General features: G+C 45.3%; 1 protein-coding gene across 1 annotated transcript in view; it reads right to left on the reverse strand.

The window, feature by feature from the left end:
* The window catches only part of XIRP2 (xin actin binding repeat containing 2), a 150,959-nt gene extending 149,595 nt beyond the window's left edge, over positions 1-1,364 (reverse strand). Inside the window, exon 1 of the mRNA XM_083153904.1 lies at positions 1,238-1,364. Within this exon, the coding sequence (XP_083010030.1) occupies positions 1,238-1,274 (37 nt within the window). The 5' untranslated portion in view covers positions 1,275-1,364. The remainder of the gene's footprint in view (positions 1-1,237) is intronic.
* Between the last annotated feature and the right edge of the window lie 19,214 nt (positions 1,365-20,578).

Raw genomic sequence — 20,578 nt, forward strand, 5'->3', positions numbered from 1 at the left:
TCCATCCATACCCATTCCTGTTCTGCATTTTCAGGAATAAGCGGCTGCAAGTCTTAGATATAACCAAATCTACATATACATGTGCTGTAGGAAAATGCTAGGATTTGCACCAAAACCTATAATTCAGCCCTTTCTGTGCAGCTAATAATTGGGAATGTTACCATACAGTCTTTACTTCCTCTCTAAATCCTCCTGTTGCCTGACAATAACACCAAAGATACCATACAGATAGAAATTGGGTGAAAACCCATCCTTTACTCATCATATGAAGCACAGTTTTTTGCCGGTCTAAACCCTCTACCCCTTTCAGACCAAAGAACAAATTCCTGTGTCAAGCATTGGTTGCGGTAATTTACAGATCAACCCAGGGACACCCAAAATCACAATTACCGGTCCTTAGACCCTGGTCACAAGCCAGATCGAAGTTCCAGTATTTTCGACCCAGGTTGACCCTTGCACACATGTCTGGGCTGACATGGGAACTTACCGTGTTTAAATGCTTGACCTAGGCATTTGTTCTTTTGGGGCAGATGAGCCAGAGGAGAAGTGGCCCATGGTAACCAATCAGCACTGAAGTAACAATTATCATTTACATAATATAATATTATACAGAGCAGCTGATTGGTTGCCACGGGGCACTTCTCCTCTGGCTCAATTCTCCTCCCTTATCATTGCTTCATACTGCACATCTACCCCCCAGTCTAAGGGCCAGATGTATCAAGCTTCAAAAGTGATAAAATGGAGAGTGATAAACAACCAGCCAATCAGCTCCTACCTGCCATGTCACAGGCTGGGTTTGAAAAATAACAGGTAGGAGCTGATTGGCTGGCTGTTTATTACTCTCCACTTTATCACTTTTTGAAGCTTGATACATCAGGCCCTAAAAGGAGTATCACTATGCCATCTGACATTATAGATTGGGTGTGCATTGTAGTTTAAACAGTAAAGGAACTATATAGATCTACTTCATTTTAGGAGTTTGGTAAATAAATATAATTTACTATTACTTACACAATGTCTTCATTATAATTACTGTAAGATTACCTCATAAAAAAGAGCATATGTGTTTACATTCTACATCAACTGACAACTTCAAACATTTGCCAAGTTAAAGAAAACTTACAAGACCTGCTAATCCTTTTCGAGTTTGCATTTCACAAAGCATTTTATTTCCCTTCACTAAATACTCTTCACACGGAATCCAAATGAGAAAAGAAGATAAGAGATTTGAGCTCACCTGCAGGGCTACCATCCTGCTCCCTCTCAGACATCATCTGAAATAAAGTTTTGCCACCTTTCGTGATGGAATCTGTAGTTGAAAGGCTGGAATAATTCCCAGGCTTTTTCTTCAGTGCCGGTGTGTGTAAACTTCTCTCAGTTTCAGCTTCCTGTTAGCAGATATAAAAGGGATGTTTGCTGAAAGTTATCAGAAGGAAACAGATGCAGTTTTTCCTAAGGGTGTCTACAACAAAAGTGATGTTTCATAGTGTAATGCTCCAGTGTCCATGAACCTGGATAGCTCTGAATTAAGCCATGAAATATGCTGTTTTTTTTAATAATAACGACTTACAATTAAATGAGACCATCTAAATGAACGTGATGCGTTGTTATAATACATATATTCTTGTGCTATATGCATTGTAATAATATTATGTTTTGTTTTCAATATTTTTTTAAGAGATTTAAAGAAATCTAAAATATTTGAATACATGGTACTTGTGTACTTTCACGGCGGCAGTTATGTAGGCAGTGTAGGGCCCCTGTCAGAAACAGCGTAGTGTTCCCGCGGCCAGCATAGTGTAGTCAGCGGCCCTGTCAGAATGGGCGTAGTGTTTCCGCAGCCGCTTAAGTAGTTAGCGTAGTCAATCTAGCGTCCCTGTCAGAATCAGCATAGTGTTCTCGTGGCCAGCATAGTTAGCGTAGTCAGCGTCCCTGTCAGAATCAGATGTATGATATGCCAGGTGTGAATGTTTTCTTTAGACACCCCCACTATCCATGCCAGCCCGAAGCGTGGCGAGCTAGTGCGCCCCGCGAGGGGACACGTTACGCGTCCTCCCGACCTGTTAATATCCACGTTGGTTTCTCGGGTGGGGTGCACTCTACATCCCCTAACAAGGTTGTTCTGTTAGATTAAATTTATCATTTTTTTTTATTTTATTTTTCTCTGCTGTGCACTTATTTTTTATTTATTATATATTTAATTTTGTGATATTTTAAAATATTATTAATTATTTTATATAAAATTGTGTAACAATTTAATTATACACTGATATTGCTGTGTAAGTTATCATTAATTCCCAGCGAGAGTATAAGGGTTATTTTAGATACTGGTATTAGAATTAATATACATCCACCTTCCACAGCAAAATTAATTAAACTATCATTGGCAATAAAAATTACAGAAATGGCCACAAATACAAAATGAAACAGATGACCATCATATCACCCTATCCGTAATACACCATAGGTTTTATGGGTGTTTCACTCAATTGAGTGATGGTAAGGTTCTAATCATAGGTCAAAAAAAATCATTGAAAGGGGCATGCCAAGAAAAAATTATAAATGAAGTATATACAGGTAATTTACATATATACAATTTTGCAGTGGTTGTCTCATCAATCACTATGGCCCTTATTCTGATCGGTGCGGCCGGATCCGAATATGCGGCCAGGACCGTGCGTGCAAAACCCCGCCTTCCATACGGATCGCCAACTCCGTCCGTACGCGGTAAGAAGCTGGCCGAACGGACCGCACGTGTATTTTTCATGGAATACGCCTCCTCCATCTCAGGGAACCTCCCCCATCATTCGATGGTCGCAGACCATCGAATGCAGGACCGAGTGGTCCACCAGCTCCCGCAACCTCAGACGACACAGACATTTTTTTTCCGTGCAAAAGCAGGGATCTGGGCGGGCAGCTGACATCCGGCAATGTCATATGTCCGCCCCCTACACGTGCGTCACGGCCGCATTACCATACGTACGCCCAGCGTTTGCATGGGAACGCCCATGAAACGCGGGGCGTATGCATATGGTAATGAGCCCAAATAGCCCTTCACGCCCCTCTCCACCCCCTGTTCGGAGTGTTCACATTTCATGCGGGATTTGGCCGTACACCCCGCTCGCACATGCGCAGAGACGCCTCTGCACATGCGCAGACACAAAACATCGGCGGCACGAACGCACGCGGATATTACCGCACCAACCAGAATAAGGGCCTATATCTTTAAATAAGTGGTTATCTACCATGCAGACTGGGCTACAGCATCCCATTCTCTGAGCAGGCAAGTGATATTACTATGGGGTATGTGTGATCATTTATTTGCTTGAAACAATGTATTCTCCTCTACCCATATTAAACATTCATGCCAGTAACAAATAAAGTATCCTCCCAGAGAACTTCAATAACTCATTATCAACTAGGGGTTAATAACCCATTGGTGCCGATTTTGGTTGATTAGTTCTACACACACATCGCTCACCAAATCAGCATGTATCCTCAAGATTAGCACCTATTCCACAGTCGTATTGTGCACACACAGGTACCTCTCAGCATGCAATACATTGATTAGCACACCTGCATACAAACTCCACAACTGCTGGGGCCAAGCTGCCACAGCTGCCGTGTGAACAAGCCCAGGCGAAACGTACGTAATTACGTTGATTAATTTTGCTGTGGAAGGTGGATGTATATTAATTCTAATACCAGTATCTAAAATAACCCTTATACTCTCACTGGGAATTAATGATAACTTACACAGCAATATCAGTGTATAATTAAATTGTTACACAATTTTATACAAAATAATTAATAATATTTTAAAATATCACAAAATTAAATATATAATAAATAAAAAATAAGTGCACAGCAGAGAAAAATAAAATAAAAAAATGACAAATTTAATCTAACAGAACAACCTTGTTATGGGATGTAGAGTGCACCCCACCCGAGTTTCTTTTTTCTTTTTTGTTAAAAATTACTTGGCCCTACTCGGGGGTGCACCACTGAACATCATTCTCACAGCTAAATACCCGAGGGTAGTGGTCTGTGTGATGTTAAATATAAGGAAAATTCCTTCAAATTAAAATCAGTCACATCCCCCACCTTATCTAATTAGTGTGATAATTATCCCCAATAATTATTGCAGTTCCCCATAACAACCCCCAACAAATATCCACATTGGCGTGGAGCTGATTTTATAAAGTGTGGCGAGCGTAGTGAGCCCACGAGAGGATGTGGAATACATGTCAAGTAATCCACGTTGCCACACTTTATAAAATCAACTCCACGCCAACGTGGATAGTGGGGGTATGAACAGGTCGGGAGGATGCGTAACGCGTGCGCTGGCCACGCTTTGGGCTGGCGTGGATAGTGGGGGTTTGCATAGGAGGCATTTGCCAATATGTAACATGGAGCACTGGCAATGCGTCCTTTATTGTGCATGAGATGCACTTGCGTCCGCACCCCCCTTTGTGCACGAGATGCACGTGCTACCGAATCCCTAACCCCGTCTCCCTGAAGTAGACACGGGCAGGGTTGCCGTACCCTGCCGCAAGAATTACTGAGACGTACAAGTGTCTGAGACGCTGCATCCGCCAGTGCAGGGGATCTGGCGGTTACCGGCACTGCGTGAGAGGTGCTCTTTAGGCTTGCCAGGGACGCCGGGGACAGATCTGCAGCTCGCGGGGACAGTCTACTAGGGCTGACGCAGGAACACTATGCTGACTACGCTAACTATGCAGGGCTGCCACAGAGACACTACTACGCTGACTACGCTAGGCAGCTGTTGGGCTAGGCTGACAACGTAGCGAGTACCGAATACATCTTTATGAAGTGAGAGGTTAGAAGAATGTGTTCATGTCTTCGAATGAATTACTGGATACAAGTTACCATTGTACACACTCCTTCAAACAGTACAAACTTTGCTAGATCTTTAGAACATTTCAAATAGTGATCAATGCAACATTGTAAAGTGTTATATGAATGTGAGGTTGTTGGGTGGATCTGGGCTGGTTTGGGGTGATGGGGCCTGTGGTTGCGCAGGCTGTGACTGAGATCAGTTCAACTTTGTAGTTCAGATGTTGAAGGGTACACTAAAGCTATGTATACTCAGATGATATGCCAATGAATCTACAGTACACATCAGAACGATGTACTGAAGGACGGAATGGAAGATGCAACATGGTTGTATGGAAGATGACTATAGCAACCACAATAGCTGCTTGTGACATTAGTGAGGACAGCGGGGAGCTTTACAGATGGCTGTCAGAGCAGGGCTGCTGCCCTTCTCACATGGGCCTTTACATCCAGTAGCTGCTCGCCGGGGGTGGGGAGGCGGGGCGAGTCCTGATTATTACTACTCCTTTATATTAGATGCGCGAACCGCAGCATTACCGCGGGGGATGGTGCACTGGTGCCGACATCCTGCTACCGGGGAGAGAGAGAAAGGGCAGGGCTGTGAGCTGCTGCTGCTGGGACACAGTTCCTTCATCTATGGCTCCTCATTCTGACAGGTCAGGCTTTTACCACCGGGTAAGTCCCCTGCACGCACATTGCATTCAGCCTGCATTGCAGTGCACTCATTCCTCCTAGGCTAGTCCCTGTCCTTTTAGTGTCTAAGCACCATGTGTCTCTTTGACCTCCGCTGTGGCAGTGGCCCCTCCTCCCTCATAGCCCCTGGCCTTCAAGTGTCTCTGTCTCCCTGCATAACCTGGCAGCAGCCACCCCCTAATTATCAATGTTTTTCTGTGACTCTCACCCCATGCATCTCCCTGCTCTTACATGCTGCACCCACCCCTCCTTATCATATTTGTTTTTTTGTGATGCTTACCTCCATGCTCTCCCCTGTAGCTGCTCCCTCCCCCCTCCCTCATTCTGTGCCTCTCAAACCCCATGTGTCTCCTTGCACTGCAAGGTAGCTGCCACCCCTCCTCAATGTTTCTATCCTTTATGCACTTCCCACACCCCATGTTTCTCTCCATACTGCCTGGTAGATGTCACCCCACCTTGTGGTCTCAGTCTCCTCCTCATTTCCCTCACCTTTCCTCATAGTGCCTCACACATCCGTGTATTCTTCATGTGAATATCATTACTTTACTGTGTGGTGTAATTTGATTTGTGAAGAATTGTATGGCCAAACGCCTCTTTCACCCTCACGCCTTCAGAGATCACTGTCCATATTTTAAATGGGGGGGAGGTGAGGGTACCAATGGTCTTGCTGGCATAGAGCATCAAAATGTGAATTGCTACAGTTGAGGGATGAGGGGTGTTGTTGGCTGCTCGTGTGATCTATGGGGGAGAGGGGTGCTGTGTCATGTAATCCCACATGGCAACGAACATGTAATCCCACATGGCAACGAACATCTAATCCCACATGGCAACGAGCATGGAGCATGTTGGTAAGCAGCATTTATGTAGCACTTTGGCATAATACGTAATGGACATTATGGTGTGTGGCTTAACATGTAATGGGCATTATGGTGTAGATCAGGCATGTCCAACGTTGGCCCTCCAGATGTTGTGAAACTACACATCCCAGCATGCTTTGCAATAGATTTAGCAAGCTCTAATAGCAAAACTGTGGCAAAGCATGCTGGGATGTTTAGTTTCACAACACCTGGAGGGCCAACGTTGGACATGCCTGGTGTAGATTGAAGGGACATTCAATGTCCCTTGAATGTCCCTTGAATTTTGGCTTAATCAGTGTGGCATTATGTGAATTTTGGTTCAATCCGTGTGACATTATGTACATTTTGGCTAAATCCGTTTGGCATTCTGTGTAAGGAGCAAGTGTAATAGGGTCCTTTATTTTGTTGCATAATTTGTAGAAGTGGCATATGGTGTGGTATACTACACTCAAGGACACGCGCCCCCTTTTGAAAGGCCACACCCCCTTTACCGGAGCACGTGCGCCTTCGGCGCGCACATCTACGTCCTTCGCTTTTGATGCCAAGGTGGGCCTGTGTACTTTAAATGGAAGAGCCAATTTATAATCCAATTCCTGTCCTCTCTCTGCTCTCCTCCTCTCCCTCTCCGCTCTCTGAGCAGGCACACTGGCACCACTAAAGGCCCCCATACATTAGGCCGACTTGTCCTTAGGACAAGTCGAACCCAATTCTCCATTGAGCCGCCCGGCAGCTCCTCGGGAGGCTCACATACAATTTGTCACTTGATGTGCCAAATTTACATGTGATAAATCGCTTGCGATTTACCACATGTAACGGAGAGCTGTGGGCGGTGAGGAGCAGGAGGCAGGCGGTGAGGGGCAGGGGGGGGGGGGGGGCGCCGGTGATCCTGGGGCTGGGGCGCAGGGAGCCGTGTAAGAAGCCACTGCCGTCAGCGGGAGCAGTGGGGGCAGCGCAGAGTACCAGGGAGCCGGGCTGGAGAAGATGCTGCCGGGCAGCGGCAGGACTCGGGTCCAGCAGAACACTTAAAAAAAAAAGCCCATTAAAACGCATAGGAAGCCATTGATTGGCTGAGACCTCTCTCAGCCAATTAGCGATTGGCTGAGAGAGGTCTCAGCCAATCAATGGCTTCCTATGCGTTTGTATGGGCTTTTTCTTTTTAAGTGCTCTGCTCCCGGCGCCACTCGCGCTGCCTGGCAGCGTCTTCTCCTGCCCGGCCCGGCTCTTTGCGCCACCCCCCCTGCTTCCGCTGACGGCAGCTTCTTCTCCTCCTCTGCCGGGCTCCCTGCGCCGCTCCCCCGATGCCTCTGCCCGGCTCTGGTAGGTCCCCCCGCCAGCTGCAGTCCCCGCACGGCTCCGGGCAGCACATAAGATTTAGAAAATCTTATGTGCAGCCCGTCCGACCTGCCGACTCCGATCCGATGCGCAGGTGGCCGCGCATCGGGTCGGAGGGCATGTCTCCATATACAATTTGGGCCGATTTTACGGCCCGATTCATGCGAATCGGGCAAAATCGTGCCCAAATCGCATAGTGTATGGGGGCCTTAACACCTCCCCTCCAATCCCCTCCCCTATCATGGTGCCCCCCGTGTCATTTTCTCCCGGATCCGCCCCTGTCTAATTCTAAGTATAGGCAAGTATACTTGGCCAAATAAAACTTATTCTGATATATTGTATTGGTATATATGCTCACAGTGTACATCTATCAATGTATTAGTACTCTACTCATGTATCCTGTTTGTGTCCATAAGGATAACACATTGACCATGCAATTAGCATAGTATCTTATTTCTGTATTTGAACAGTCAGGCCGTTCATACGACCTTTTGAGCCTGCTCAGAGGAATTTTAATGTCTGAGCAAACTTTTTGTTAACCTTTTATAAAAGATGTAATAAATATATTTTTTTCATTTTTATGAATAGGACTATAAATTCTGTTAACTTCTTCCATCACTTTTTCTCGATTCTGGATATGGACGAACATTTGCATTTATTAACATGCAGGCAATGCAGAGGACTCTAGAGCCGATTTGCGTTCGGGGCATATAACTTTAAATAGTGAAATACCAAAATGCTGATTTGCACAGATGGAATAATCCAATGCCAGTTCTACATGCAGAAAATATTTCAAGGTGACACCCGAATATTGTAAGCTGACCATTTGTAAAGTTAAACGGGATGGGGTATCCTAGTGAGAGGTAAGGGGTGTAGCTGTTAATTCCCGATGGCCCGGTTCATGCTGCTTAAGGACACAAAACTGGAAGGGTCATGATGATGTGAGTGACTGCAAATTGTGTCTATACATGCAGAGGAAGTGGGCGACAGGGATGGGGTGTGCCTTCCGTCAAGAGTTGTCATCAAGGAGGATACGGCAGGTGCCTATCAATGGTTGTATATTATAGAGTGACCATCAATGGTATCACAAACCACTAGTCATCCCTGTACATTCACTAACTCTCCCATGGGCTACTGAGAACCTCAAGCGTGGTTTTGTCAGGGGGCGGGGCCAGGCTCTGTGTCCTCTGTAGTAAAAAAAAAAAACATGGTTCTATAACATCGATGGTGGGAAACCATCTGGCTTCTCCCCACAATGGCAACAGTATTCAACATCGACATCAAACCATTAATGATTTGTAATCATCGATGGCCCTCCCTAATAGGTAAATCTGAGAGGCTTTCTACTGTATCGGGGTTATGTCAGACTTCCCCAAAATTAAAGGAGTTCCCCAGGCTAAATGCTGTGTAAATGTCTTTGTACATGGAATGTGGCTCCAGCCCTGTAATATACTGGAGTGTAAGGTGTGGTTTATTACAAAGTCAGGGCCCAAATCAGACCTACTCGCTGGGTGGTGTTTATTTGGATCCTAGCGAGCAGGTTAACGCCGCTTTGCTGCCCCGCCGATGGCACCCCCCATCACCCGAATCCCCTTGCTACACTGCGAGCGTTTGTGTGTACGCTTACACATCCGCGCAGAGGTGAAAAATCCTTTGATGGTTATTTATCATCAATGGATTTTTTTTCTCTGCACACAGCTGAAAAGAAGCTCAGGACTTACTTTTCAGCTGCACGTTTTTCTCCGTATTGGGTGCGGGTGCTGGTGTCATGTGATGTCAGCGCCACGCACCGAGCAAGCAGGGGAACGCCTGCGTTCCTTGGGGCCCACCCAGCATTTCTATTGGCGCACCCACCATTTTTGTGGGCACGCCCATGGAACGCCGGGGGTCCACCGGCAGCGAGCACCCCGGCAAATAAAAATGTAGCTGCTTATTGCGCGGATCTGCACATGCGCATTAGCAGACCTCCGACATCAACAGAGGGGCCGAATTCGATGCTATGTGCAGGACTGAATCACCCCCTGAGTTGGCTGCATGTACATTGTTTACTGAATAAGTATTTGCATACTGTTCTATATATAGAATATTTGTTTTAATTCAGTGTGTGCCAACGTGTTCTCATTGCCTTGGAAGCGTATGAAACTGTGCATGACAATTAGCAGACGATTGCTGTAGCCCAAGCAGCATTAGATAAGAGCCAGGGTGAGTTGGCTTATAAAGGAAATAGCAGGCATGTGCATAAGTGTTAATATTAAAATAGAAGGTGAGGGGTAGATTACATGTTACCCTATGGCTTGGTGCTGAGTCAGTTGGGTTTGTGCTTTCCTGGGCCAGGTTTAGGTGGGGAAAGAAGAGCATCTATTTCAGTCAGATGTATTTTGATGTGGCAACGAGTATCCATAGGAAATTCTCCCCTAGATCTATACAGTGTAGTGCTGTTACGTTATTGCTGTTGATTAAATCTTCTTTGATATCTACAGTATATGGATGTGCAAGAAAAACACCAGTGAGACCCAAAAAATAGAAGCACAGCTGGATTTAAACAGCGGACCCCATTCTCTATAGCTACTGTGTATAGGATTGGGGAAAATTATACACAAAAACATACCATTCATTGGGCTAGATTCTCTAAGCTTCAAAAGTGATAAAATGGAGAGTGATAAACAGCCAGCCAATCAGCTCCTACCTGCCATGTCACAGACTGTATTTGAAAAATGTCAGACAGGAGCTGATTGGCTGGCTGTTTATCACTCTCCATTTGATCACTTTTGAAGTTTAGAGAATCTGGCCCATTATGAGTTGGTGTTCCATAAACAATTAAGGGCCAGATGGATCAAGCTTCAAAAAAAGTGATAAAATGGAGAGTGATAAACAGCCAGCCAATCAGCTCCTACCTGCCATGTTACAGACTGTGTTTGAAAAATGTCAGACAGGAGCTGATTGGATGGTGGTTTATCACTCTCCATTTTATCACTTTTGAAGCTTAATACATCTGGCCCAGAAGCTGATGAAGTGTGATGGTCTACATCACCTAAAGAACATCAGGCTTGTTGGTCACTATGGATAACTCTCTTCATTGCTTGATACATCAACCATTTAGGGCCCAATTCAGACCCGTTCGTTTGGGCCTGAATTCGCCCCCGGCCCCCAATGTTCGGGGTTTGCGCATGTACAATTATGCAAATGTGTAAACCCGGGAGCAAACGGTTTTAGCAAGTTGCACACTCGCTGAGCCGTTCACTCTGGGGGCCGGGGGTGGTAGCAGGGGAATGGCTGACTTTTATTACCGAAGTGGACAAAAATCATTCGATGGTGTGCGACTATCAAATGATTTCTCTCCCGTTCAGCCACATGTTAGCGAACACATCCCCTTGCATATTAGAGAGGGGATTTGTGCGGCAGGGGCGGGTGTTCGGCTGGACGATGGGCTGTGTACCCGTTCACTAGGCTACAAACATACGCAGTTAGCAAACAGGTCTGAATCAGGCCCTTAGTTATACATTACTTACACTTCTATTGGGAAAATGTCAACATATGATATGACGACAGCAGTTTTGGGAAAACTGGATTTTCTCGCTATTGTTGGGATGATATTAACGTATTTGTTCTACATTGAAAATAAAAATGATTTTTATCTGATGTCTGGCTTATACGGATCTCATCTTCATTGGATTTACCAGGCCGATAAAATGAGCAGCATCTGGGGCCCAAAGAGCTTTGATTCACGGAAGCTTCTTCGTGACTTGTGAGACTGTAATGGGAAATTGTTTGCACCCCAGGGAGTCCCATTTACTGTTTATGGAGATGTTAAAACCACCAGAATACAGGAGCAAGTGCTTTGTTTCTGTGAGACTATGTAATACGGACATTGTCATTATAAACACAGGGTCTGATTTTGATTTTAATCCAATGGCGATGTTCTCGTTACTGAATGATGATTGGCCATCTATACATACATACATTGTGCTTGTGCCAAGGTACATTGACCATGCCTTTAGCAGCAAGGATTTAGGGCCTTATTCTGGTTCACTCTTTCTGGCAATTTCCTTCTTAGATGGACAAAACCATGTGCACTGCAGGGGAGCAGATGTAAAATGTGCAGAGAGAATTAGATTTGGGTGAGTTATTTTGTTTCTGTGCAAGGAAAATACTGACTGCTTTATTTGTACTGTGCAAAATAGATGTCCCTTTGAAGTAAAACCCCACCCAAATCTAATTCTCTCTGCACAAGTAACATCTGCCCCACCTGCAGTGCACATGGGTTTGTCCATCTAAGAAGGAATTTGCAAGAAGGAGTGAACCAAAATAAGGCCCTTAGTCGCAAAGTGGTTGACACGCATGAACCATTTTTGGGGAGGTAATGGAGAGTAGCGTAAAGTAATGTGGGTCTGTCAAGGCTGTTTTTGTTGTGTGTTTCTGCCTCCAGCTGGGAACGTACATGCAGAAAACATGGTTGCAGTGTTGCTGCTCTCATGACCAGTCTTGGTGAGTTGATGTTCCTTGTTTCTGCATCAATGCTGCCTTTTGGCTTTGCGATGGCTCCAGTGGGCCCTTCTATTCTTTTCTAGGTGACTACTTCACTTGCATTGTTTTGCATGTCCATAAGGTAAAAAAATCACAGCTGTGTAGGTCTTGGCATACAAATCACAATCAGGTCCACAGTAAGGAGGCTACCATAGCAGATTTTCCTCGCAACCCAAAGACATGCACATGGAAATCTGTGATTTCAGGCTACGTCAAAGTGATGTGCAAAGCTACACATCATGATCACATATAGGTCAGATTTAAACTGCCTTCTAATGGTCTAATACAAAACTGTCATTGTGTTAATACATACTGTACATCAGGCCTGACTCCTGATTCTGATTCACTTCTGTGGCCACTTTTCCCTATAGCCTCATAATTGTACTCAATGTCATATGTTAATGTGACAATCAGCCTAATTAAGGGGCTTTTTCAGCTTTGATCGCTAATCAGCGAATTTGCATATCGAGCAAATATCAAATAATTGCACAAGCGTTTTCTAGGCATCACACATCCGCAATTATCAATAGAAAATGCCTGTGATTTGTAAATGCAATTCCCTCGCAGTTTGACTGACAGGAGCCCAGTGCTTAGGGTGGCTTTTTGGGTTTGTCAGAAAATGCAGGCATGCCATGGCCATTTTGGAGTGGGTCTGTGATGTCAGCGATGACTATTTTCACCCCGTCTCAGTCGCAGTTTAGTGGAATGGTCAGAGCTACAGTACTCACAATTGCAAAAATCCTTGGATGGTTCTTGAATTGCGTTTGGATTTGGGAGTCAACGCTGGGAAGCGATACATTTGCAATTCTTTCCCAAATTTACACGGAGCGGGTTTGCAGATTAGCAATTCAAACTGAATTAGCCCATAAATCTCAAATCTGTGTATTTGAAAGTATAAGCCTATTCCGCCAACTATTCTAGCAGTCGTAGATGCCTCAGGCATCTTTAGCATGCTGGGTGCAGGAGATCCATCAGAAGCAGGTGTCCCTTACCCATAAGCACAGGGATGTAAATTCTGTTTGACAATAAGGTTTCTCATGGAGTCAATATCAAAAGAATTTGCAACCACTGCTGCATATTTGGAAGGATTTTCATGGCTCTGCAAAGCCACTGGAGGGCGCCTCAAATGAAGCGGCTACAGTATGCGCATATTCTCACACATTAGCTGTGTAGGAGATTTGACCTCCTGCCCATGCCAATCATACACTGCTCACCTCCTCCCCTCATCTCAACCAGTTACAGTCTCTGTTCACTTGCAGTAGCTGCAGTTACTTGCAGTCAGTGGCTGCTACTGACCTGTCTGACAGAGGGGTCTTCATTGTGTCAAGTTATGGCTGGCCATCAACTATTCATGGTTACAATCGATTGATCATTTACAGTAATGCTGATATTAAATAGTTTTACTACTGATAGCAGAGAACCATTTTTTTTATCCACCATTGATACTACAGAGCCCCCAATGGTTTCCCCATCCTCATGCCCACAGACCAGTGAGTAAAAGTCTAGGGGCAAACGTAATAGAGTGCGATTTTTTTAGACATGTGCGATTTTAGGTCAAAAAGGGCCGAATTTGCACGCTTTCTGAAAATCTCACATGTAATAGGTTGCAAATTGCGGTGAAAATCGCACTTTTTGCCACGAAATTCTCACATTTTGACCTTGCGATTTTTTGTTACAATTCTCATCCAGATATTTTCCCATTATAAAGTATACAACACTCAAATGTTATAGGGTGCGATTTTTGGTAAACGTTATCAAAAATCGCCAAAAAAATAGACCGTGCACAGATCATTGAGATCTGTCTTAAAAAATGTGCAAAAGTTAAAATAAAATAAAAAAATTGGTGTGAGGTCCCCCTTCCTGAGCATAACCAGCCCTGAGCTCATTGAGCCAGACCTAGCTCCAAAAATACAGGGGACAAAAAGCGTAGGGGTCACCCGTATTTCGGAAACCAGCCCCGGACTCTGGGGCCGGTCCTGGTTCCAAAAATATGGGGGTAAAAAAACTGGGGGTCTCCCATATTTTGGAACCAGCACCGGGCTATAAACAGCCCTTGGTGTCATGCCACAGCCGTGGGAAGACTTTTTACGTAAGGTCCTCCAGCCGTATCATGCACACCGTGGCTGGTCAGCCCTGGACGGGGTACTGAATAGTGTTACTATTGATGGTGAGCGCATTGATGAACATCCCTATGTCTGAATGATCTCCCTGCCCTGCCACTGATTGGCGGCTGTGGTTACCAGATAGTTCTTCCAATGGGAATGCCACTGGTAGGCAGTCCCTGGGGGGTGACAGATTTTACTGGGTACCAGATATTGCTTCCAATGGGAATGCCACTGCCCACTGGTAGGCAGTCCCTGACAGATTTTACTGGGTATTATTTCTGCTTGCACAGCAAACTCCAACCATGCACCAATCCATACAAACATTGAGACCCCGGTCAGACTCCCTGATGTGGACATGGCTCTTACGAATGGCTCTCTTGTTAAAACCCAGTTATTTATATAGGTTTTAGTATAAAAGATTTTTCTTATGATAAATGTTTTCAGTTTGTTCTTTTGGAGTTGCATCCAGTGCACAATACATCAGACACAGTAACTTGTATGGGTGTTTAGTTAATGCCTCTAGCAGTTTGAGCTTTCAGGGATTAAGAGTAAACCTTATTATATGGAAAGTAAGATAAATGTAACAGAACATTGATTGAGTACAAGAAAATCAATACAAAATATTCTGCCCTGCACAAATTAAAGTTTGCATTAACTAAACGTAAGACTTGAAGTTTTACTGAAATAACTTCTCTTACTATTTGGAGAGATGCCTGCTATGCTAATGTGCAGCAGAATATATAAGAAGAATTACAACAACAGCAGCAATGTTATTAACCATTCTCCTTGTCTAGTACATTGACAAAGAGTGGAGGACACACAAAGGTAGAAATTGTGGCCATAGAGCTCTTGTATAGCTGGATATATGTCACCCTCTCCAAATTGGTAAGTATTATGAATGTAGAAGGTGTGCTTGAGATCTCTTCCTTGCAGGTATCCACACGTAAGTATTGAATTACAAGTTTATTTAACTAACAGGTATAAGCACAACAATTATAATTCAACAGTAGATTGGCATAACAGAGCCAATAATACAGGTTCACACTGTACAAATAGTAACAACAACAAGCTGGCGGAACAGCATCAATAGTAACAATGCACACCAGACACCGGTTGAGTTTTATTACACTGGAACGTGCTTTCAGTCTCTCTGCTGAATCCGCTCTTCCTTATACTCCTTTGGTACAATACATACAAACTCACCTTGGTGATATTTTATCAGTGTTATGAAAATATTCAACTTTGTAAACGGTATGACATTAAGAGTTAATAAAAATTATCCGGAATACAACTTATAAATGTACTATATACTTCAGTCTAGGGTATTATTGCGCAATAATTTCTATTTAAACTAGGTTGTAATAACTACTATTCTACTTTTTTATTTCAGAGCTCTGCCTACTGTTGACAACCTACAGCCTAATGCTCAGTAAGTCTATACAGTTACTGTCATATTGTTTCAGTTCAATTCACAGTTCTGTGTACACATAGAATCATCTGCTGCCGCAAGTAGTACTTATTCTGTCCCTAACAATTCACTGTGCACAGATTTGTTAAGTAAAGAGGTTTAGTAGATACTTAGCTAGTCCTGAACTCGATCCCTCTCTGCCGTGAAGACTGGTTTAGCTAGGGGCATCCCCTGACCTCCGAGTCGGGTTTATCCCTCCTACTTGAGTTGCCCCTGACCGGGGAATGCTGTATAGATTTACTTGATGGTGATAACGTTATCCTGACGCAGTTGATTATAGCTATAATGGACATCCCCTGACCTTGGGTCGGGTTTAGTCCGGCTTTGTGATTGGCCCCTGATCGGGAAATGCTGTATACTAGGCTTGTCTGTGATGGCTTGGTGCTGCCTCAGTTAGCTATTTATTCTGATTGACTTCCCCTGACCTCTGACAGTCGGGTTTTGTCCTTGTTTTTTATGCTGAATCCTGGTTTTCACACTGAGAGAAGTACCTGGGCTGGCTGCTTACGGGCACTCAGGAGTTAATATTTCCCCCTACTAGGCATTAAGCCCAGCATCCAGATGGCTACAGTGTTGGACTGTGTCTGGGAGCTGCTAATGCTATGAAGATGTCAGGAGGCTGGTTTACTATCTCTCCGCCCCTGCTGACGTGTGGTGCAGAAATGTCACTCACCACTGTCCCTTCACATAATCGCCTCTCAGCTGGTCTGAGCCGGGTGACGCCTCTTCCTCCGTCAACCTCAGGATGGAGGCCTTGTCTCTTGGTCACCACCTCCCGGATGATGCAGCACTGACGCGGGTACCGGGATCTCCGCTCTCCTCCCCACAGTCTGGAGCCGCCACACACGAGACTCCGTCCCACTGATTACCACCTCAGCCCGCCTTCCACGGATTCCAGGTGATGCTCTCCGGTACTTGTGAGCACCGCTTCCTTGTACCTCTAGCTGCGCAGCTCAGTCTTCCTGGGAAACTTCCAGAACAGACTGCGCAATCCCCGTTAACGGCTGCCTGCTTAACCTCTCCTCACGTGCAGCCCCTGCAGCCTGGTCCTCGCTCTGGGAAACTTTATTTACATGTACTTTTCCCCACACCACAGACAGTTCAGGGCGCGGGGACAGCAGTACTCTGTCACTGCTTGGATTTAATGATCAAGGTGGCTTTAGCATGGCACAGCTCAGAAGCCTATCTGCCTTACCCAGTTCATTCCACAAGGCTAGCTGTGCTTGATAGTCCTGCACCAAACATAGAGATATCTATACAATTCTGCATATGATCCATTGCGGATGGGCTGTGACCCATACTAAGGCAGCCACATGTACATACATATTGGGGAATTTTTATAACCTTTCCACACACAGGGCTATATACAAGCTTTTGGCGTTAAGGCTATTTACAAAAGGTACTTCACCCCTATTAGGGGATGTCACATTCTTCCCCTCTGCGCAATGGCATGTCCACAGGCCACCTAACACCACCTTCACCCATTAGAATGGTTAACAGGGTGAAGATCTAATCTCGGTACCTAGAGGGTACCACACCCCTAGTACTTCGTTCAGAGCGCCGTAGTTCCGGCACCAACACTTCTGCGAGGGTATTTTCATGTTCCTTGGTCCTGTCAGTCATTCAATTCAACGAGACCAGGCGAATCCACCTCAACTGGAAAATCTTTGGGGGGAGAGGGGTTGGCAGAAAGCACGCCACTTAGAGGCCAGAAGAGCATCATCATGTAATCAAAGGATTCCCAAGGCTGACTAACCTTTGCGGCTAGGGTGGAATCACTGTCACTGACTTTTGGCAGTCAATTTCTCTTGGGGAACCAGCGACTCTACATATTTTTTCAATTGACTGCGATTAACTAACCACACTCCTTCTGCACCCAGCCTGGAAATCTTGTACGTATCCACATCAGGATAGGGAATCTCCACAACCCGGTACGGCTCAGACTGCCAAAACGGTGCTAATTTAGTCTGACGGCGATTCTTTCTCCTCCAGACTAGGTCCCCGATCTGCAGAGAATCAGCCTTGGCACTTGCATTATAATAGTCAGCTTGACGTTGCTGAACCTGTTGCTGAACCTGTTCCATTGACGTTGCTGAACTTGTTCCAACGCTTCCAACCGTCTTTTGTGCTCTACGACCCAAGAACCACGATTGTGATCCACCCTTAGGTCGGCCGAGGGAAACTCCACCTGCAGATCTGCCGGTATCTTTCCTTCTCTCCCAAACATTAAATAGAATGGAGTATATCCAGTAGAACTTTGAATGGAGTTGTTATATATATAGGCAAGTTCGGGCAACAATGCGGGCCATCCCCCTCTTTCAGCTACAGGAACTGCCCGAAGCATCCCAATAATAGTCTGGTTGGATCGCTCACAAAGTCTGTTACATTGCGGATGATAGGTAGTGGTTCTTAATTTCTTACAATTATACAGCAAGAAAAGTTCCTGAAACAACCCGGATTCAAACTCAGGCCCCTGATCCGTGAGTATTTGCTCAGGGAATCCATAGGGCCGATTAAATGTTTTCCACAGTGTCTCTGCTGCCACCCTGGCAGTAATGTCTTTGACAGGGGAAGCCACTATAAATTTCAAGAAGTGGTCCACAATAGTAAGAGCATATTGGTGTCTTGAACTGCTGACTTCTAGTTTCACATGGTCTATTGTCAACAATTCCAATGGCCTCTTAGTGACGATGGGATGCAATGGAGGCCGCTGTTGCGACATGGGTGGGTTCTTCATGGCACAGTTAGGACATCTGGCACACCAATCCTCAACATCTTTCATCAGGCCCACCCAGTAAAAGCGTCGTCTTATAAAAGCCTTCATCCTTTGTACTGCTAGATGGCCGGAATTATTATGGTAGGCCTGTAATAAGTCGTGTTGATGTCCCCTCGGTACAACAATCTGTGTAATAGGACTATGGTCTTGCGGATTGGAGCTGCATCTCACCAGTAAGCCCTTCTGAATTCGCAATTTCTGCCGTTGTCGCATCAATTTAATCAATTCTGGGTCAGCTTGTTCCCGTTCTTCTTTGCCCAGGGTCTTGTTAGCAATTAAAAGTTCTTTCAGACCAGAAACAACAGCACTTCTCGTCTGCGTTTGCTTCCATTTGTGTACCGATTCGGGCTCCACCAACCGTTGCGCGGTTTGATTGATGGGAGACAGGGAGGGAGGCTGGCCTTCTTGCTCCACTGTACGTTTTGTAAAAGCTTCCTGAAAGGCTGGCATTTCCACCTCCTCCCATTCATCCACCTCCTCTTCCATCTTTTCAGAAGTAGGTCTCCTAAACAAGGCATCCGCGTTGATGTTAACTTTTCCACTTCGATACTTGATATTAAAATCAAAATTAGACAGTCTAGAGGCCCACCTTTGCTCTAAGGCGCCTAGTTGTGCCGTTGTCAGATGCGCCAACGGATTATTATCTGTATAGGCCACAAAGGAATATCCCAACAGATAGTTCTTAAATCTCTCGGCGATTGCCCAGACAAGCGCCAAAAACTCCAATTTAAATGCGCTATAATTGGAATCATTACATTCCGACTTTCTTAGACTCCGACTTGCATACGCTATAACCTTCTCAGTGCCCTGCTGCTTTTGGGAAAGGACGGCCCCCAAACCCTGATGGCTCGCATATGTGTACAGTATGAAAGGGCAGTCATAATCCGGGTATGCAAGCACGGGTGCCTGGACCAGTAACTGCTTTAACCGTTCAAAGGAGTCTTGCTGGCGTCCAGTCCACACAATGGGCATGTTCTTTTTCATATTGAGTTTAGTAACCCCTCGAAGGGTTTCATGGAGCGGGGCAGCAATTTGGGCGAAATCTTTAATGAACCGGCGGTAATAGCCTACAAAACCTAGAAATTTCCGGACTTCAGTCAGGTTTGTCGGAGTGGGCCATTCCCTGACGGCCGACGTTTTATCTGGATCGGGTAGTACTCCTTCTGCGCCGACAACATGCCCCAAGTACTTCACCTGGATTTTTAGAAGGTGACATTTAGACGGTTTCACCTTGAGGCCGTAATGCGGTCAACCGCTGGAATACTTCATTCAAATGCTCTAAATGATCATGGTAGGTTTCGGAATAAACGATTATGTCGTCCAAATACAAGAGAACAATATGGAAATTCCGATCCCCCAAGCAGTGTTCCATGACCCGTTGGAACGTGGCTGGAGCATTAGTCAGCCCAAAAGGCATCCTCTCCCATTCATACAGTCCCATGGGGGTCATGGAAGCGGTTTTCTCTTGGTCCACAGGGTCCACCTGCACCTGCCAGTACCCACTGGTGAGATCTAATGTGGAGAAGTAGGTAGCCTGTCTGAGTGCCATCAGTGACTCCTCAATCCTCGGAAGTGGGTACGCATCCCGGTGAGTGACTTGATTCAGGCGACGGTAGTCCACACAGAATCTAAGGGTACCGTCCTTTTTTTTCACCAGTACAATGGGAGAGGCCCAGGGACTGTAACTTTTATGAACCACTCCCGCAGACTCCATTTCCTCCAACATATCTCTCACGGGTTGATACAAACTGGGAGCCAGCGCGTTTTGTTGGACAACCCGCAGTACTCCGGCCTTAAGTTCTTCCGGTGTATTCTCATCACCGATTTTAATGTCTTTCCACCACCCCAAGGTCTCTCCCTTCGGTTCCGAACCACCGGGATCACAACTTTCATGCATTATGGGAACCCAAACTAAAGCAGCGATGGCCTGATTTTTTATACAGGGTGATGGGATAATCATGAGGAT

The sequence above is a fragment of the Crinia signifera genome, chromosome 7, assembly GCF_055691185.1.
Source record: "Crinia signifera chromosome 7, ASM5569118v1, whole genome shotgun sequence".
Lineage (NCBI taxonomy): Eukaryota > Metazoa > Chordata > Amphibia > Anura > Myobatrachidae > Crinia > Crinia signifera.